Here is a 20611-nt window from a genome sequence, read left to right as displayed (position 1 = left end):
TTTAAATTTAGGGATGATGTAATTGTGAAGGACAGAATTTTAGATCCATGATATATTGCTTATACTGTCCTTTCATCCGTCCGTCCTTCCTTCCTTCCTTCCTTCCTTCCTTTTTGGTGTTAAATCTTTCTGTTATCCTCCTGCTGCATCTTTGTTGTGTGGGAGAGGGAGAAATACCTGTGTGTTCCTTTGATTCAGTTCTTTATCTTGGAAGCTTTAGAAGAGAAGAAAAAATCTGTTATGTATTAGTGATGTTGCATACAAATATAGATCAATCTCTTGCTTTACCAAGGTTTTCTTAGTAGGACTTGGACATGGCATTTGTTGTGCCATTCTCCCTCATCTATGCAGGAAGAGAATTCTGCATGTACTTTGCATGTACTTTTTTGGAGCAGAGAGAGCGCGCGCCTGAATTTTCTGATACTTGCACATCATGTAAATGTCCATTTGCTACAATTTCTTCTGTTGCTAGTTCCAGAGGTGGCAGAATGCTCTGCAGAAACTTCTGAGACTTGCTAAGCATGGGCTACTCCTGCCTTCCTTGCCTAGAAACACTGCTTTTCTTTTTCATTGTTTTTCCCCACTGTGTGCAGCTAGTAGCAGAAGCCAAGGGAGTCAGTTCTTGCAAGAAACATGAAAGAACAGAAAACATAATTTAGTACAATTTCTGCCAAGGTGCTCAGAAGAGCAAACAAGTGCCAAATTAAGAGCCACTTCTGTTTTGTTTGTTGTGTTATGCAGAAATTTTCATCAGAGAACAGAGCATATATGCTTCTTTGCAGCCTATCTTTCCCCAAGTCCAAAATCTTCTCCAGAACCATTCCATGGTTTTTGAGTCAAGCATCCCATTGATTCTATTATTCTTCTTGCTGTTTTTCATGTGTCTACTTATTTAGGTTGTCCCTTGCTTACCAGATCAGCAATCCATCTCGTATGTATACATTATTCAGACTACAAGGCTGACAAATTAAAAGCCAGCATAATGAGAAGTATTACAGACTTTTCAACTGTTTTTGTTAATAAGATTCACTGGCAGTGTAAGTATATACCATGGTTAATATCACTGTGGTTGAAAAGTCAGTGTCTTCTGCACAAGAGCTATTGCAACACTCATATTTCTTTTTTATGGAAACAAGTATTTTTTATTTTTTAGTGTGCAGAGTTTTTCTCTTTACAACAGTGGCATTATGTTGCTGGTGCCTTCACAAGCTGTGTATGAAAACTGGCATTAAAAAGTAGATGCCAAAAATATAGCTTGAATTGCAGATGGGGAACCTGCAGCCCTTCAAAGCTTTAATTATCACTGACTATGTTGACTAGTCTGTAACTGTGTTTCCTAAAGAGCTCAGTGATATCTGGAGCACCTTAGGGAGCTGGGTATGTTTAGCCTGGAGAAAAGAAGGTTAAGAGGTGATATGATAGCCCTGTTTAAATATTTGAAAGGATGTCATATTGAGGAGGGAGCAAGCTTGTTTTCTGCTGCTCCAGAGACTAGGACCCGGAGCAATGGATGCAAGCTCCAGGAAAAGAGATTCCACCTCGACATTAGGAGAAACTTCCTGACAGTAAGAGCTGTTAGACAGTGGAACAAACTCCCTCGGAGTGTAGTGGAGTCTCCCTCCTTGGAAGTCTTTAAACAGAGGCTGGATGGCCATCTGTTGGGGATGCTTTGATTTAGGTTTCCTGCATGGCAGAATGGGGTTGGACTGGATGGCCCTTGCAGTCTCTTCCAACTCTATGATTCTATGAATCACCTTAAATTACCCACTCCCAGCTTAAATGACCAATTTCCACATAGCTACTGAAGCAGAGCTATGAAACAGTCTCTTTTGTACTTACATTCCTGGTCTATTATTCCTCTAGTTTTTAGCATTCCCTATTATTCCAAAGATAACTTGAAGCCATTAACTGTTTCTCACTAATTCAGCATCTTTTGCCATGAACCTTTTTCAGTTCCTGTTCTGTTCTAAATTTAAAGCTAGCTGAAATCTTCCTGGCAAAGTCCACATGACTTTGGATAGTTCAGTTGTATTCATGGTGGTTCCCAATGGTGAGTGTATTTCTAAGCCATGGAAAATTGTTAGGATAAACTTGTGCTATCCTTTGACTTTGCCTCTAATCATTTTCATTATTCTTTTACTCACTTCAAGAATAAGAGCAAAGAAGCAGGACCAATGAGTTTGATCTTGTCAGGAAATAAATGTCCCTATCCATTGGGCATCTTAAGCAATGTTTCAGCTTATCTGAGGTTCATTTCCATGAGTTCTAACAGGAGTTTAAAGATTCTGGTTGGTCTTTAAACAGAGGCTGGATGGCCATCTGTCGGGGATGCTTTGGCAGGGGGGTTATTCCAATTTACTTTTCATCTTAATTTTATACTTTAGACATGTAAAATATTTTTGAATTAGCTTGTGATTGCCGTATTGTAAATAAAGATGACACCAACATTATTTCACCTAAAGTCTGCCAGCTGTAATTGTTGCATAAAGATTTCCCCCAACAAGGCAGCAAATATGGGTGTGACAGTTTGAATGTGTTATTCACCTATCTGTAGTAATATTTTTAAATATGAAAATGCTACATGCAACTATAGCGTGACATCAGTATTTGTCACTAGTTCTTAGGATATGAACAGAATTATCAGAAATTAATTTATCATTTTTTGCAATGCCAACAAAGCTGCATTTTTGGTTAACATTGTGTTCCGAGTGGCTGAGGTCTAAAGTAGTCCTTCGTATTCAGTCTTACCTAGGCAGACTGAAATTCATGTGATACAAACTATATATGAACTTCTATTTCCTTATTAGTCTCAAAGGTGCTACAAGATTTATATATATATATCTCTTGTAGCACCTTTGAGACTAATAAGGAAAAAGAAGTTCATTTCATACATTTTGTAGACTCGCTACTTCATAAAATGCAATTTGATACAAACTTTGATGGATACAGTTCATCATCCAACACAGAATTTAGGGAAAAGACACAAGACATTGCCTCTACATAATTTCTGCTTTGAAACAGCATGCTTCTTAGTATTGTTTTTTTTTTAACAATTAAAAGCATGTCTTTAAGAATTAAGAATTTATGTTCAGGATGCTCAGACTAATTCAAAACAATAGGCAGTCTAGTTCATGATAAAGTGGAAGAAAATAGAAATTTAGGTATGTCTGGAGGCTGAAAACCAAAGCCCAGGATTGGTATTTGTAAAGATCTAAGAACTTTTGCTTCTGTTAGAGTGCTTGTTTTCCCCCAACAATAGTATTTCTACTTAGGTGAAAACAACAATATCATGACAATAAATAAAGGCAGTTGTCATACTAGTGATGTGGAATTGTCTAGATTTGCTTCATATAGGTACTTCCCCCAATTAATGGATATACAAACTAATTTGGCAGTAATATTTAAATGGAAAATACAATTGCCATTTTATGTTTTATTTATTAACATTTATTTATTTATAGAGTGTTGTAAAGTTGGTCCACAGTGTGTGGAATATGTGTGGACATTTGATGAGGGATCTTGGATTTATGCCCTAATCCCCACTAAACCTTTCTGAAGCGACAGCACAGTTAGATATGGAAAGTATCTTGATGACTCAGGCAGCTATCCTCTCCAAACAAACTGTTAAGAAGTGATCCTGACTATTCTAGACTACCTTGTAAAGGTGTTTAGCAAAAAATCCAAGCTAGAAGTGTCTGGAAACAGGCATTTAACCACTGCGCCACCAGGGCTCTTTCTACAATACAGTTCCCAGGATTCCCTGGCAGTGAGCCAGGACAGTTAAAGCGGTGTCAGACTGGATTATTTCTGCAGTGTGTTTTGGACCTTGGTGTTCTCCCTGCTTCTTAAGTCCTAAACTAGTCTTTTCACACTTTTAGTTGTTATATTCTAGTGCTTTCTTGGTTGGAATACATCATGATATTTACGTTGCAGGAAGCAGCTCATGCCTAGTTGTAAGATAGCAGGTCTATAGCAATTTTAGGTGTTGGGCAACCTAAACATGAGTTGCTAGACCACACAAGCTTAGATGTTCCTTCCATATGTAGTTACATTTTAAATGCACAGTCATCTTTCTATTTCATCCTCTCAATTAAACACATGTATTTGATTAACATTTTTTAAAATCCCTAAATCTAAACCAAACCATTGAGAAGAAAAACATGTCCAAATTCTGTGCATACATTTTTTTTATTTCTAGCCTTCATGCTTGCAGAGCAAATTGGAAAATGAAGGGCAACACCATTTACAGAAATATTTAGAATGATAATACGTATTCCTAATTTTTAATTCAAGATTCACTTCCATTATGAATTTGAAATATGTGGGCTTATAAATGGCCTGTTACAGACTGCCAAAATAAAGCTGCTTCGGGTCTCTTTGGAGATATGCTATTTCAATGATGCATGGGTCCTAAGAGTCCAGAGGTCGCACCAATTCCACACTCCATTCCTAAGCACCGGAGTGCAGCTTTTGGTGCAGCTTCTGGATTCTTAGGATGCATGCATCATTTAAATAGCATATCTCCAAAGAGACCCGAAGCAGCTTTATTTTGGCAGTCTGTAACAGACCAATGATTGTTATAGCTGACAAAGATGCTACCTCTATACTGGCTCTGTACAAAAGGCAAATTACTTATAACCTTCAGTCAAAAAGCTTACATTAGCCCTTGGAGCTGAACAAGTTAAATCCTCCTGAGTTTATTATTACTGAATGAGAAGAATGACTTCAAATGTACTTAGTCATGAGTAATAGCTTTGAGTTAATAATGGTAAAAATTAACTATTTTAACAGGGGTTTTGTTGTAGTTACTGCCTAGCAACATTTGAATCTATTTGAAGAGCTGTCTTAACCTAAGTCAGTTTTTATTAGTTGTTGCTCATGGAACCTCAAAAATATTGAAGTGCAGTAAGGAAAGCAACTACTGACTATAAGCAGAAAAAAGGTAAACCAGAGAAGAAGTTTGGTTAACTTGCAAATTATGAAACCAGATTGAGATCGTATGTCAATTGAGAGAATATTCAAATTTGAGGCTCTTCTTGAAATGTGGGGTTTTAGTTTGCTTCCCCCCCCCTTTTTTTTTTTGCTGCTGCTGCTGCTTATATTTTAAGATTCTCTTTTAGCTTATTCAATTATTATTTTATTACTGTATTCTTTTTAAATGTAGATATTCCCTTCAATATAGCAAGATATAAAAAGACAGAATATAAGCCTTTATAGTTTGTGGTGCTCACAACAACTATGTGAAGTTTGTTATGCTGAGAGAGGTTTGGGCAAAGCTACCCCAGCTGTGATCTTTCATACACAAATCTGGAGATAAATGGCACTAAAATCAATGGGAATAAACATAATTTGATTTCAGCTCCCAGGGCTAGGTAGCAATGTAAACGTCAGTACTTACAGCCTAGCCACAAACTATCCATTCCCTCCTATTTATTTACATTTGTAAAAAGTAAATAATCTGTTTCATTTTTCGGCCAGTCACAGAAGAATGAAACAGACCACCTTGTCTGATAAAAAGTAAATGGATTATCAAAAGAATAAACCATATTTGATGGTCTGGATTGAATTCTTCAGATCTGGAAAACAAAGCTGCTAGCAAGTAAATACCCAAAATACTGTGGAATATGTCTTGAAAAATATACTGCTGTTCTTTCTAGTGGGGAAAATCCTGTACTACCATACTGACAGCTTTCCTACAAAAAAGCAAAGGTGTTGGTGGTGCTGAAACAGAATGCCAAACAAAGCCCAAGAAGTAAGTCACTCATTTATGTGTGTTTAAGGTCTTTCACATGCATTCTTACTTATCCTTTCAGCAGCTACGTAAATTGGGGCATTCAGTGTCACTAGTGGAAGGTACCCTGAAGAGGTAACTGGTTGTTAGCATTAGAGATGGTAAAGAGGTACGGACTGTAGTCCTCCCGTCTCACACACCTTCTGCTACTACCTCTATTCACACCAGAGCTTTAAAAAGTAACTTCTCCAAGCTCTGGTTCACTTCCTTTCCTGATAATGTTATTAAGCTAGTAAGAAAAATTAACAGCTTTTCAAAATATGACATAGATCTTTTAGGAATAAATTTAGCAGTAGGTAAAGGAGACTGCCCAGTTCTTTAGCTAATCCCACACTCTATCTTGTGAAAGCATCAGGAGTAACCTTCCTTGTAACATGGAAAGGGTGCAAGCTGAAATTTAATTGACTTCTCTTGGGGAAAAGACAGTGTTACTATGTTTTGGGTGCTGCTTTGCCTCCATAAAGTAGCCCAATTAAAATGTGCATCATTCATTAGGATGCTGTCATTAACCTCAAATCAATGCAAGAACTGGGCAAACAATTGGGCTTTGAATGGACCATGGTCGCCTATGAGCTGGGATTCAGTCGTGCAGAGATAAGCCAGTTTTGCACAGCTACCACTGAGAAGAAAGGTCAAGCCCAGAAAATGCTGGTGTACTGGTGAGTAGATCCTTGTGGAGTATGAAGACTCAGTCTCTTTTATGTCAATTCTAGGTGTGTGTTAGTCTCTGTGGCTTTTTATTTTTTGAAAGAGTTCACAGCTTTACTATAAACTCTTATCTCAGAAGGCACTGGCAAATCCAAAGAGGGCAATGGCAGGTTATCATATAAGGACAGTCAGATTCTCATGGGAGAAGACCATTTTCACAAACTGTCCCATACTGGTTCAGACTTTAATTCTAGAAAAGGGAGACTGCAGGTATCTAGTGTTGAACCAAAAAGAACCAACAGTTGTGCAGCTGATAAAAGGGTCACATGATCCCAACACTTGGCCCTAGCCAAGATTTTAGCAGATTTCTGCATCAACTGGCATTTTGTCCTGTTCTTCAAGGATTGCTCCACATAGGGGGTGGTAACCGGAGTCCAATAAATATACAAACCAGTTACTCTGACTAGGGAGATTTTTGCACAGGCTTTTATCTCATTATTTTCCCGATGGGATAAACATGTGTTTAACTTTAAAGACGGGTCTTACTGCATTCACCCGGCTGCAGCCTGTCTGCAACCCGGGTTTATCCCGTGGCACAGGATTTTCCCATGCTTGAAAAGCCACAGGACAAACACGGGTTACATATGGGCTGCAGATGGGTGAATGTAAGATTTAGTTTTTAAAGTTAAATGTATGTTTATCCCATCGGGGAAATGATGGGATAAAGCCTGTGCAATAATCTCCTAGGTGTTATTATACTAGGAATGGACAAAGCAGTCTGATATCCACAAAAGTACGTTTAGTTTTTGCAGTTCAGATGATAAAATGCTTATGAGATACCACAGCAATTACTGTTGATCTAACATTCCTGAAAGCCCTCTGCAAATGGTTATATTCTGCAACTATTTTAAGTTTCTCTCTCTCTCCCACATATAGGTTTGAGAAGTCAAGGAGTAAGATCAACAAGACAAAAGTACTTCAAGATGCTCTGGAAAGGTCAGGAAGGAAAGACCTGGCTGATAAACTTCGATGTCTTCACTGGGGACATCAAAAGCTGAGCAATAGGGTGGAGCTGCCTTCTGCTTTTCCCTTTCTCATTACTGTTTATAAAACAATTAACAACCAAGAAGGGCTTAAGAAAATTAACCAACTGGGTTACAAATCATAGAATCATATATACCTACAAGCTGTAGTGAAACTGTGAGTATGTCTGAAGTTCACATATATTGACTTAAAACTTGTGTTATACTGCTACCTTGTTTAAGGCACTTACACCTGGTTTTAGTTTTGACTCAGTTGTTTGACCAGTTGTGAACATTTTAGTATTTTAATATGCAAATCCAAATCTGGTACAATGTCTCACTTAAGACACAGATATATAATTTACTGTAGATTAAGGCGGGATACAAACTGCCGCTTTGCGGCGCTTCCCCTCCGCCGCCGTTTGCTCCGCGCGGGAGCTGCAGCAGCCAAACCACGCGGCTCCCGCGCGGAGCAAAAAAGAAGCTCCAAAATGGAGCTTCTTTTGGAGTTGCGTTTGCGACGTAGCGAGGCGCCAGGGGCGCACTCACTACGTCACAAAGGACGCGACACGTCTGGACGCTATGCATCCAGTACGTAAAGATGGCGGCGCCATCTTGTACGTATAGGATACGTACTAGGGTTAGGGGGGTGCGGAAGCACCGCCCCTTCCTAACCCTAGTACATATCCTATACGTACTATATGGCGGTTTGTATCCCGCCTATGATTTTAATTATATATTATTGATGAAGGGAGTGTTTTGTATTTTGATCATTAAACCTAAAAGACCTAAAAGCAGAAAATTATTATTTAAAATTATCTAAAATCTTTTCAGAAATTAAAGGAACTGTTTACATCAGAACCACTTTTGAGACATCCAGATCCCCATACCCTCTTTGTTGTAGATATGGATGCCTCTAATGTGGCCATTGGGGCAATTCTTCTCTATGATACCAGAGGCTCACCTTTTTCCCTGTGCCTACTACTCAAGAAAACTGACATCAACTGAGCAGAACTACATTTTGGAGAAAGATCTCCTGACAATCTAGTCTGCATTTGAACTGTGGAAACAAGTCATTGAGATAGCTGCCTATAAACTTCCTGGCAGCTCCCTGGTGTATTTGTTGTTTGCAACTGTCTTACCTAAATGACTGGCAATACTCTTTGGTATTCATGTTTTCTTGACCTTGGACTGGCTGTGATCGACTCTGTTTACTCCTTGCTGACTTCTTTGACATGCTGTAACGATTTCTGGACTGGCTGATGACCACCCTCTTGCTTCTGCCTTCATCTTGTTTAGATAACTTATCCTGGAAAGAAGTAACTACCTGACAGTTCTTGTATTCTAACCACCTGCTTCCTGACCAATTGCAGCATAGGACAAAAATATACATGGAAATTGTTTTGGAAATGAGTTTTGAACATCAATATTTGATTTGTGAAAGAAATTCTATGACCGACAGGCACCTCTTCCATGATGCACAATTGTATATATTTTCCTCCTTTTTAAAACTGTTTTGTAACACACAAGCCAAAACTAACTATCCCCTAGTAATTGTGTTCTACTGCATTAAGAGCCAAGTAAATTTCCCCAGGGGCTGACTATTGCTTCTATTTTGCCCTCTGTGTTTGGTCAGCCATGGAGACTGAACCAAAACAAGACTGAACCATGAAGTTCTATCTGAACGCCTTTGTATATATTTCTCTTTGCATCACAGCTGGCTAGTCTTAAACAGTGAAAAAGAAAAACCATTTTAAACGATAGTGTATTCAATGATGAAACAAGCATTTCCATTTAATTTTATAAATAAATTAAGAACAGATCTTTTTGTTTCATAATCCAGTCAAGTGTCTCTTTGCGAAGACTTAAAATTGTTTTCTAAATATTCAGTCAGAGATTCCTTCTCTGCAGCTTCCAACAATTTGTTGATTAGTTCATCCAGGAGCCCCTTGCCGCTTAAAAGTTCCTACAAAAGATAGGAAAGAATGAAGGAACTTGTGAACTTAGAGGTTCAAAATAAACTGAGGTTTCACCAGTAAAGAGCATAATGCTCAGGGACGACTTGTTAGTTTGCATTCCAGCACAGTTTATGATATAAATTATCAATCTGTTGTCACCATCAAAGGGAAGGGCTACATCTTCAGGATAATGCACATGATTTTCATGAAGAGGGCCCTCCTCTCTGTCTTTGGCATTTCCAAATAATAATACTGGACTAGATGGATAACTGATCTGACTATTTAGCACAACTCGACATACTGATCTTTATTTAACAGAATAGTTGATTTAGAATAAATACCTTGATGTCACGGACTTCATAAGAGATTCTGTGGTCAGTGACTCTGTCTTGATTGAAGTTGTATGTGCGTATTCTCTCTGATTGAGATCTTGTCCCTAACTGTAAAATAACATTTTGTTTTGATTCCCAGGTTTTTTAAAACATTATTTTGGTCTGATGTGTCCTAGCAGTTCATTATTATTTAGTAATGAGAAAACTGCATGTTTTCCACATCTGATAATTTTGTATCACACGAAAAATACATTTTTTAAAAACACACCACTACAGCGATCTGTTGAAATTTATTTGGGTGAGTGTGTGTGTGTGCGTGTGTGCACACAATGGTATTTAGTGTTAATATGAGATGTGTTGTGATTATTCCCATGGCACAAGTGTGAAAAAGCTACTGAATGCCCTGATCCATATGTATATGCATGGATTAAAGGGCTGCCCTTTAATCCATGCATATACGTGGGAAATAACTGGTTAGAATGTTTAGAGAGAGGACAAATAAACAAATAAAAAAAATCACAACGTGTGATACCTTTATTGGTATCACAGCTACTCCTGAATATGTTTCCGGAGAGGAAGTGTTTCCCATTTTCATCTGCATTAATAATACAAGGGCTAGTTCATAATGTTGAACTGCATACCTTGAACTGCACAGCTTGTATTCCAAACACAACAGAGTCAAAGGTTCTGTCTATGGAATGGACTGTATGATGACCAAAGAAAGAACTTCTCACATTAACTGTTATTATAAGTGAAAAATGTTTCCAGTTAGAGCAGATGAGAGAACTGCTCTGTAATGAGTCAAATTAATAAGATAGCCTGTTGCTATCAACTCTGGCTCCCTGCAAGACTACTGAGTTCCCACAAAGAAGCCTTGTCAAGAGCTTCTACTTCAATCCTTTAAGCAGTAGCTTTGGGGACTGAACCCAGGGACTCAATCATGGTAAAGCATATGCTCAGTCAGTTAACACACAGCCTTATCTTCATCTTCCAAACAAGCAACATTTATCTTTGTGAATATGGAAACTGAGAAAGGAGGCACATTATCTCACCTGCATCTTTCTTGCACTCTGCTTCTGGCTCAGTTCTCTCTCAATGGCCTGTTGATATAATTTTTCTTTCAGTGTCTGCATAGCTCTTTCCCTGTTCACTTGCTGTGATCGTTCCTGCTGGCACTCAACAGTTATCCCTTCAGAATGTGAGAAAGTATCCATTAGCCATCTCTTGAGTAAATCTGCAAATTACTAATGGTGACCTGGCCAGAATAATTTCTCCTGATCTGGTAAAAGAGAAAATCCTATGCTCTAAAGAACAAATATGTACAGTGACACTGTGAAGTTTAGGTTTCTGACTACTTCATAAACCTCTTCCCCCCCCCCCCCCCATCTTTTAAGAACTGAGGAGAGAATGTCTCTTAAATTTCAGTGAGGAGAACTGGACAGAGTATTCCAGCTGAAGTGTCATCAGAACAGAACAGAGTGGTACTATGACTTCCCTCAGTCTAGATGCTGTGTTCTTGCTAAAGCAGCCATTGGCTTTTTTGCGCACTGCATCACACTGTTTAGCTCATGGCTTACTAAGGCCCCTAGATCCTTGTCGCATGCACTGCTATCAAGCCAGTGATCATCCGCACTATATTTGTGTGCTTCATTTTGCCTGCCCAAATGTAATAGCTTTCATTTATCCCTGTTGAAATTCATTTTATTAGTTTAGGCTCATCTCTAATCTGTTAAGGTCATTTTCACCCTCCAGTTTCATGTCATCTGCAAATTTGAAAAGCATGCTTTCTATTCCATCATCCATGTTATTTATGGATCTCCCCACAGGTTTACACATACTTGACATACAATGCTACCCCTCCTCCCTTCCTGTTTGGTCTAATTCTTTAGAATATACTTTTGCCCAAAAATATACTTTAGGTTACAAAATGTGTTTAAAAAAAAAGAAGTCCAATCCATAAGTATTTCTAATCACAGACAATGTGTTAACTGAAAGTTTATTGTGTTTTTTTTTCTTCCGTAAAAAGAGAACTGAAAGACACCACATAAATATATTACTGTACTAATAATTCTTTCCTATCCACTCACACCAAATGGTACAGTCAAATAAATGTTAACCTTAACGTTATATTTTTAGATATTTAAGGGCTTTATATTTGGCCATTCAACAGGTTCTCAGGGCAGTTCAGAAAAAGTTAAAAGTAAAACAAAAGAAAATATGAAAGAACACTTTAACCACAATCAGCAAAAATTTAGAGAAAGACAAAGCAGCACAAAAGCAATTTTCAGAAATAGTTTTTTGTGTTTTTTTTGAGCTATGTGACCATGTTCTAGAAGATTTTCTTCCTGACGTTTCACCAGCATCTGTGGCTGGCATCTTCAGAGAATGCTTGCCTGGAAAAAGGTGGGTAAAAGGTGAGCATTCCCAGGCTCACACAGTATATATATATATATATACCCACCTTTTTCCAGTCAAGCATTCTCTGAAGATGCCAGCCACAGATGCTGGCAAAACGTCAGGAAGAAAACCTTCTAGAACATGGCCACATAGCCCAAAAAACCCACAAAAAACTATGGATGCCGGCTATGAAAGTTTTCGACTTCACAATTTTCAGAGAACCTTAAAGGCTGGGAAAATGAAAAGGACTTTGTATGGTGCTAAAATTATATTAAGGGTCACCAGAGGAGCCTAAGGCCAGCTGGGTATTTACATTGTTCATGTAGAGGGAGGAATAATGATAAAAAGAAATGTAAGAACATACCTGTGGGAATATGTACAATTCGTACAGCACTATCTGTTTTATTAACATGCTGTCCACCTGCCCCTTTGGCACGAAATGTATCTACACGCAAGTCTCTTGGGTCTACTTTAATATTTATCTTGAGAGAAATAGAGAGGGAATAGTTTTGTCACTACATTAAATGACATTTTATAGGGAATCATTTTTCTAAGATTAAACAAGACTAGGCACATACAAAACTAAGAGCTACATCCTTCCAAATGATAGGAAGTGTTTGTGACATCTTGCAAAGACAGAGATTATGTACTAGGCAACAAATATTTTATTCAGAAACAAACGTTTAGGCATTAAATATAAAGGGAAACAAGCTCAAATTAAAACATTTAATTATGAATGATTATATTTACCTCTTCAAGCTGAGGAAGAACTATAACTGACATGGTGCCAGTGTGGATTCGCTGCATTCTTGAAGATAAACCAGTCTCAGGGATTCGCTGTACTCTGTGAATCCCTCCCTCATATTTCAAATGTCTGTAGACATGCTCTCCAGAAATATGAGCAGCTGCGTGGTGTAACCCACCTTTTAAGGTAAACAACAACAACAACAACAAAATTTATTTATATCCCGCCCCTTTACAAGCTGCTGGATAAAGAGGTAGAGGCAATCCTATTGAAATCATCTATGCACCTTGTACAATACAATATTCCCCTACCATAGTCAGATGGAGTATATTTCACAATTTCAAAGGTCCAACATTTGTAATCGGCATAGTTCTGGTACATGTCAAACACTTCTTGGGTAAATTGTTGGCAAATGTCACCTGAAATAGAAGAATGTTATTGAAATTTAATATCAGCATTACTCCTTAGTATACTTCCACAATTATAATCAGTATTAATATATTACAACATATCTTAGGGATTTTTTAGAACAAAAAATTGACAAAAATAGAATAAAAGGTGTCAAAGTTTATGACGTTTATCAAACCAGGAGGATGATTTGTTAAGATGGAGGACCCTCCCTCCATTCCAACTGCCACTGCCCTGGCCTCAGAGGGAGAGAAGAACTGGCAGTATCTGCTGGACTTGATTCCCTTTCCCACTGCCATTCCCTTTTGTTTCATGTCTTTTTTAAATTGTAAGCCTGAGGACAGAAAACTGCCTACCAATTTGTAAGCCACTCTGAGAAAAGAGTGGGGTATAAATATTCTGAATGAATCTTGCTGACCTCCAGTTGTCCTGCCAGATGTCACTTCTAATAAGACATCACATTCATCATATTTATCTCTGGGTATCAAGATCTGGAAAAGCTGAAAAATAAGAATAAATCAGCAGCCATGACATAATGCTGAAGAAGCTCTTTTTAAAACTAAATCTACAGCTGATTTCCTGGGGCTTTGGCTGTCCACATGTAACTCTACAACAAAGTAGCAGGCACTTCCAAAGTCACAGTTTCATGGGTAGAAAACAAACATTAATTTGTTCTGTACTGATCATTCAGGAGAACAGTTCACAAAAATATCTTAGATACCCCAGTCTATAACCCACTATAACCCATGTGTCATAACATGGAAACATGGTTTTCTGTTCTATATTCCTACTATAACTCATAAGTCAGGTTGCATCAATTTTCATAACAAGGCAGCAGCAGCTCTTCTGTGTAGAAACTTTAAAAAACTGTAACTTAACAGTATGTCTTTGCCTGTTATTGGTCAATTAAATGTTGAGATTTTAGCATCCCTGCATTTATGTTCCACAATCCTTCACTTTCTCCTTATCATGGAAAAGGCTATGCCTGCTCATTCTCACCAGCTAAAACCTCACATTTGAAGGAAATTGACTCCTCTGTCTAAAAAATGGTAAAAGAAAAATAAACCTCAACCATGGAATAATACAACTACCTGAAAGACTAAAGTTCTTTTGCACGAGACACAAGCTACAGACAACTGAAACTGAACGAGACAGAAATCAAAGATGGAAATCTGAACTTCTAGAAGTGCAGATTTCCATGTTTGATTTCCATCGCTTTTGGACTTCCAGAAGTGGGGGAAAGCTTAAAGGTGAACAGAGGTGAATTATGAAGCGCAAAATATAATGAAGAGATACTACAGAAGCCTCCAGTATGAAATGGCCAACATCTCTAAAAATTCTGACAAAGGAATAACAAATCTAAAACATCCCAATCAATTCCAGACTACAATTTCAACACTAGAGATACAACATCAAAAACGTCATTCCTTATTCAGGTGCTAGAGTAAATAAGCAGATTGTAAAGACTTAAAACACATTTCAGTAATCCAAAATGAAATGTAACTACAGTGTGTCATTGTAGCCACATCTGATTTCTCTAGGAACAGGCAAAGCTGACGCACAAGCCTTAATTGTGCAAAGCACTCCTTGTCATGACAGAAACCTGAGCTTCTAGGTTCAGGGTTGAATTCAGAAATCCAACTAAGTTACAAAGTTGTTTCTTCAAAGAGACGGCTAGATCCCTATTCTCTGATCTACTTTCAAATGACATAGTTAAGTTTCAATTTATTCACTGTCATCCATTCATTTATTGATGATAAGTAGCAGTTTAGACCCAAAACAGTTTCCCTGGATGGAGCTAGAAAGATATAAGAGAGTTGGGTCATTTGTATGAGCTCTCAATAGTTCTCATAGACTCTATCTCAATAGTTCTTATAGAATCTATCTAGCTTTCATTATAGTCCTGGTGGCAGAATGCATGTCTACTATCCACGGTCTTCTTGGCTAAGTACATAGAGGTTCATCACTCAAAGACTGCCTACCAGATGATCAACTGGCTACAACTACAAACACAATGACAATGTGAAACAGTTGTGACCCACATTAGTGGAAAGGGGTACCCCCACTGATGAAATCACAGATTTTCAGGATACTCAAGGCTCAGTACCATTTACTTCCCATCTGTACTAAAAGAGAAGCAGTTACTCCTCACTCCATACTCTGTGTTGCTTCTAGGCTGCCTTGATAAAAGGGTACAGCTAAAACAAAATACTGCTAATTCTGCCTTTTTTTCAAAATGGAAGACTGCTCTGACAGAGGAAGAAACTAGAAAATGGACAGTTGGGTACAGAAAGAGCTAGTGTGGTATAGCTGCTTGGGCATTGGACTAGGAATGGCAGACTGGAGTTTGAATCCCCCCTCAGCCATGGTCATCCACTGGGTGACCATGGGCAAGTCACACTCTCTGAGTCTCAGACAAGTGCAAAGGCAAACCCTTTCCAAACAAAACTTGCCACAAAAATCCCATGATAAGGTTTCCATAAATCAGAAATAAGGCTACAGAGCCTTCCATTTTAAAATATAGTCATCTAACAGGTGCTAGGACGATGGACAATACCACAAATATATTAAAATTACATTACTCAACACATAGGAATGGATAAGGATCTAACTATTATCACTACCTGCTCCACAATTGTATAATTCCCATACAATTTTAGAATCCCCACAAAACATTCAGTTATCTGGCTAGCTGGAAGTTACTCTGAGGGTATCCTTTGGTGCATTAGAAAAGAGTATTTAAGCCACAGGATTCAAACTTGGGTCTACTGCTCACCTTTTGATACAGATCACTGATCTTCTGGTCAATAATTTCATTCTCCTGTAGAGCAAGTTCAAGGAGTGCTTTCTCTTCTGAATGGTGGAGCTCTAAGATCACATTGCAGAAATACACATTAAACAGTCTCAAGAACCTTGAAACAAATAAAGTGCATCCTCACTAATATATCACATTTTCCTTTCACTTTTTTCTAGACTTTTTTCAGACCTGTCCTACAAACACACAGATCACTTTTTTCCCCACCAAAGCATGGCTAGAATTTACATTTGAAATTTGCACCTCTGTAGCAGGCCATAAAAAAGAAAACCTTGAAAGGGAATTACGTAATCAGCAATTTTTTGGACCATAAGAAAACTGAGTGTTTAATTCTGTCGCGATGTAGCAGTTACAGAGGATGACTACCCACTTCTGGTGTGAACTGGATAATATTCAAACATTTCAGTATTGAACCCACTGTATACCCGCCTTAAAGCATTGTAAAGCATTGGTCTTTCTGGAGCCCTTTGTTGCAATGCTGGACAGTTGTTCCTAACATGTTCCACTACCACTGGTGTGAGTCGCTTGCTTTGAGGTCAAAACAAAGCACCCAGCCATGCTTCTTGCAGAGGTGCAAGAAGCAGAGAAGGAAACATGTGCAAACAGCTACTTGGTGTCAGCTGTTTGGTGGAGGGCCCAAAGTAGTGGGGGAAGGTTGGGGCCAGAATACTCCAGACTGTTCCTAGAGTATTCTGGCTTGTGCAGACCTGTTGCCTTTGCTGGTTTACAGTGATACATTCGTTGGTTTACACGTGTTACATAGCATGGTCCTTCAGCTGTTAGACTGCGTTCACAATATAGGCACAATCTCTTAGTGTGTGCTCTGGTGTCTTCTTATTGTCAATTACAAATACACCAAGCACAAAGGTACTTCCTGTAGCAACATCACTACTAAATTATGCAAACAAATGTTGGTCCAGGCATAATGAATGTATCAAAATTTTTAGCAAACAGATCAGTGCCTTTTTAATGAACCCTAAGATGTATCTGCCTCTATAAATGCAAACTATAACTGGATTGTTCTCTTGCTTCAGCTAGAGGAAAAGACAGTAAAAATCAACAAAAATTAGGCAAAGCTGGGAAAGGAGCTTACTTGCACACAGTGCCTCCAAATCCTGCATTTCTTTGTTTGCTTCTTGTATATCTCTAAATAACACAGCCAGTGGGGACAATTCAGCATGTCTTTTACTAAGATCTCTTCTTCTGGGTTCATTTATTGTGCAGTCATCTAACAACAGACCAATACTTTGGTATTCTTGGCTTACAGTTTCTAAGTACTTTTTCAGGGCTTCATTATTCCATAGGCTTCCTGAGGCCTGGTGATTTCTCCTTGAACAGTTATGAAATACTGAACTAGATGTAAATCTATTCCAGAAACAGTTGTGCTGAAAGATATTCAGTTCTGCCAAATGAGTAGCACTCTTCTCAAGTGAAGGAAGATGGCACTGCTGATGACACCAGTAGCATTTAGCAAGCAAACTTCTTGGGGGGGAAATTCTTTGGAGAAGTTTCATCTGGAATGTAAAAAAAAAACATGATCTAAAGTCATTTGTTTGATTTCTTTACATGCGAAACCATTTACTGCCTTCACCAATGCAGGAAGGCAGTCCTGCTAAATTTATGCAAGTGTGCATAGGAATATGCAAGTATAAAGTGTCAATGGGAAGAAGGGAGCATAGGATTGCCATTTCTTTTTCTTCTTCCTCTGAAGTTTATCACATGATGGAGATCAGGAGTTTATCCTGTGAATATCCCAGAAAAACCATGTAATTACGTGAAACAATTTCACACGATGTTGCATAAAACCCGCCATTACAGTGGTCACAAAGAAGCATTAATGTGCATCTTTTTACTTTTGGGATTTCAGCAACAATGCATTTCCTATACCACTTTATTTGTGCAATTGTGTGCGATAATCATTTATGCAATTACTTGCCATTTCTACTTCATTTGTGGGTTGCTTTAAATGTGCTTTAATCTCTCTTTAATGCCAAAATCAACCCCAGTGTGAAAACTCCTTATTCTTATTATTTACAACTCCCTTTTCATTAAAGGGCGGAACAGCAGACATCTATAATCAAAAACAAACAATAAAAGGCAACAGTAAAAAAATGGCATAATAGTATACTAATACACCTTTCCTTCCATATTCGCTAGGGTTAGAGGCACAAGACCCCAGTGAATATGGAAAAAACACAAATAACAAAAACACCATGATTTTACCTGAGAGGACACCTCTCTAGGAACTTCTATGTCCTCCAGCGCAACTCTGTGGTCAACGTCCAACAGACACTGGCCATAGAACTGCACTGGAAGAGCTACAAATGCCTAGTAGAGTATTCTCTCTAGGAATCATTCAGTGCAACCTTTAGTTACAGTTGACCATAGAGCTGCACTGGAGGACCTAGATATTCCTAGAGAGAACATATTAATCAAACCCGCAAATATGGAGGGAGGAGTGTGTACTAAAAACAAAATTTTCATCAGGATCTTTTGACTTGTAATACTGGGAACAAGGGTGTGATCCCAGTATTAAGAGCTGTATGTGTTGGAATGCCAATAATGAACAGTCAGCTACAGGGTTTGCATGCAGGTCTCCCATTCAAATTCCTGCCACCTGCAAGTAAGGCAGCCAAACCCTGCAGAGCCAGCATGAATCATAGAATAACAGAGTTGGAAGAGACCATAAGGGCCATCCAGTCCAACTCCCTGGCATGCAGGAAATCTCAATCAAAGCATCCCTGACAGATTAGGTAGACTGCCTTTAAAAATGGAGGGTCCATTTCAGATAGCATGGCTGATAAGGATTGATAGACCCCGACCTTCCTCTCCAAACTTGTCTGGCCCCCTTCTAAAGTCATCTTAAGCAATAGCTATCATCATATCATGAAGCAGCATGGACAGAACTGGGCTCTAGAGATCAATAGTAGTCTCTCATTCAGCAAAAATGCAGTTTCTTTACTCTGATGAGCAACTTCTTACACAACCAACTGTGGGAGCAGAGTTTTCCATCCCCAGTGATGCCTTTCTGGTGCTTCCTGTGCTTAGAAGCAGCAGAACATCCATATATTTTAAGCAAGAGGTTACAGCTGGGTAAAATGGTACCTTATATAAAGCCATATTGTTTGTGGCTGGAAACAGCAGAGAAACCTTCCACCAGAAAGACAGAACAAGGAAGTGCTTCTGTAACACGACGGAAGTGGGAGGGGAACTTCATCTCCCGCCAACCTTATAGTGCACTACATTTCCCAGAATTCATAGTGTATTCCTCCCCATTAACCTTTCACTTGCCAAAACGTTATGTAGACATGGCTCAGCTCTGATGCCACAGCAAACTACAGTTCCCAGAGTCCCACAGCATTGAGCCAGGGCAGTTAAAGTGGTGTCAAACTGGATTATTTCTGCAGCCTCACTGCAGGAATAACCCAGTTTCAGACCTGGCTCAGTGCTAGTGAATTCTGGGAAATGTAGTTTGTGAGACATTTAACCTTTTTAGTCAGAGACACCTCTGGTGCCACAATAAACTACAATCCCCAGGGTTCCTTAGCACTGAGCCAGGGCAGTCAAAGCGGTCTCAAACTGGATTATTTCTGCAGTGTGTTTTGGGCCTGTGATCAAAGATAAACCACGCATATTGGGTGAGAAAATAGCTGCTCCTCCTCTGTGTCTTAGATTCATAGAGTTGGAAGAGACCACAAGGGCCCTCCAGTCTAACTCCATTCTGCCATGCAGCAACTCTCACTCAAAGCATCCTTGACAGATGGCCATCCAGCCTCTGTTTAAAGACCTCCAAGGAAGGAGACTCTATCACTCTCCGAGCAAGGAGTATGTTCCATTGTTGAACAGCCCTTACTGTCAGGACATTCCTCCAAATATTGAAGTGGAATCTCTTTTCCTGGAGCTTGCATCCATTGCTCTTTGTCATATTCTCTGGAGCAGCAGAAAACAAGCTTGCTCCCTCCTCAATATGACATCCCCTCAAATATTTGAACAGGGCTATCATATCACCTCTTAACCTTCTTTTCTCCAGGCTAAACATCCCCAACTCCCTAAGTTGTTCCTCATAGGGCATGGTTTCCAGACCCTTCACCATTTTTGTTGCCCTCCTTTGGACACGCTCCAGTTTCTCCACATCCTTTTTAAATTGTGGTGCCCAGAACTGGACACAATATTCCAGGTGGGACCTGACCAGAGCAGAATAGAGTGGCACTATTACTTCCCTTGATCTAGACACTATACTTCTATTGATGCAGCCTAAAATCGCATTGGCCTTGTTAGCTGCCGCGTCGCACTGTCGACTCATGTTCAACTTGTGGTTGTTTTCTTTGGTTTAACACACATAAACCATGTGTTATTTGTGCAGTGTGTTTTGACCCTAGAAGGCCGAAGAGGAGCCCTTGTTTTTATTATTATTATTATTATTATTGGGGCAATTGGACTACCTTTGGGCCTGAATAGATTGCCAGAAATAATCCAGTTTGAGGCCACCTTAACT

The 20611-nt window shown here is 38.9% G+C and overlaps 2 protein-coding genes across 5 annotated transcripts in view; one reads left to right on the top strand and one right to left on the bottom strand.

Moving 5' to 3' along the window:
* Nucleotides 1-92: 92 nt before the first annotated feature.
* The window catches only part of MTRF1 (mitochondrial translation release factor 1), a 20604-nt gene continuing 85 nt past the window's right edge, over nucleotides 93-20611 (bottom strand). The window contains exons 1-11 of one of the 4 annotated variants that reach the window (XM_089511054.1): nucleotides 19222-20611; nucleotides 18053-18187; nucleotides 17210-17630; nucleotides 16078-16169; nucleotides 13720-13801; nucleotides 13205-13312; nucleotides 12899-13071; nucleotides 12513-12630; nucleotides 10804-10940; nucleotides 9761-9859; nucleotides 9238-9427 (exon numbers count right to left, since the gene is read on the bottom strand). The exon at nucleotides 19222-20611 is cut by the window's right edge and continues 85 nt beyond it. In XM_089511054.1, the coding sequence (XP_089367180.1) occupies nucleotides 9305-9427; nucleotides 9761-9859; nucleotides 10804-10940; nucleotides 12513-12630; nucleotides 12899-13071; nucleotides 13205-13312; nucleotides 13720-13801; nucleotides 16078-16169; nucleotides 17210-17630; nucleotides 18053-18055 (1356 nt within the window). In that variant the 5' untranslated portion in view covers nucleotides 18056-18187; nucleotides 19222-20611 and the 3' untranslated portion in view covers nucleotides 9238-9304. Of the gene's footprint in view, nucleotides 215-9237; nucleotides 9428-9760; nucleotides 9860-10803; nucleotides 10941-12512; nucleotides 12631-12898; nucleotides 13072-13204; nucleotides 13313-13719; nucleotides 13802-16077; nucleotides 16170-17209; nucleotides 17631-18052; nucleotides 18188-19221 lie in introns of those variants that run through there. The other 3 variants (XM_089511055.1, XM_089511056.1, XM_089511053.1) reach the window with 3 other exon arrangements.
* On the top strand, nucleotides 5142-9137 carry LOC149319065 (uncharacterized). The gene is made up of 4 exons (XM_089511058.1): nucleotides 5142-5752; nucleotides 6287-6450; nucleotides 7376-7639; nucleotides 8761-9137. Exons 1-3 carry the CDS (start codon nucleotides 5732-5734, stop codon nucleotides 7605-7607), a joined length of 417 nt encoding a protein of 138 aa, XP_089367184.1. The 5' UTR covers nucleotides 5142-5731; the 3' UTR covers nucleotides 7608-7639; nucleotides 8761-9137.

Source organism: Sceloporus occidentalis, unplaced genomic scaffold (assembly GCF_023333645.1).
Source record: "Sceloporus occidentalis isolate IW3139 unplaced genomic scaffold, rSceOcc1.0.p SCAF_2, whole genome shotgun sequence".
In the NCBI taxonomy this organism is placed as follows: domain Eukaryota; kingdom Metazoa; phylum Chordata; class Lepidosauria; order Squamata; family Phrynosomatidae; genus Sceloporus; species Sceloporus occidentalis.
Note: the sequence above shows the minus strand (reverse complement) of the source record. Positions and strands in the feature narration are given on the sequence as shown.

What these genes read in the sequence shown, in the direction of transcription:
- LOC149319065 (XM_089511058.1), top strand. Translation starts at nt 5,732, where the DNA reads ATGCCAAACAAAGCCCAAGAA. An exon ending in TGCCAAACAAAGCCCAAGAA is followed by an intron (nt 5,753 to 6,286) that starts GTAAGTCACTCA and finishes ATCATTCATTAG; the next exon opens with GATGCTGTCATTAACCTCAA. An exon ending in CAGAAAATGCTGGTGTACTG is followed by an intron (nt 6,451 to 7,375) that starts GTGAGTAGATCC and finishes TCCCACATATAG; the next exon opens with GTTTGAGAAGTCAAGGAGTA.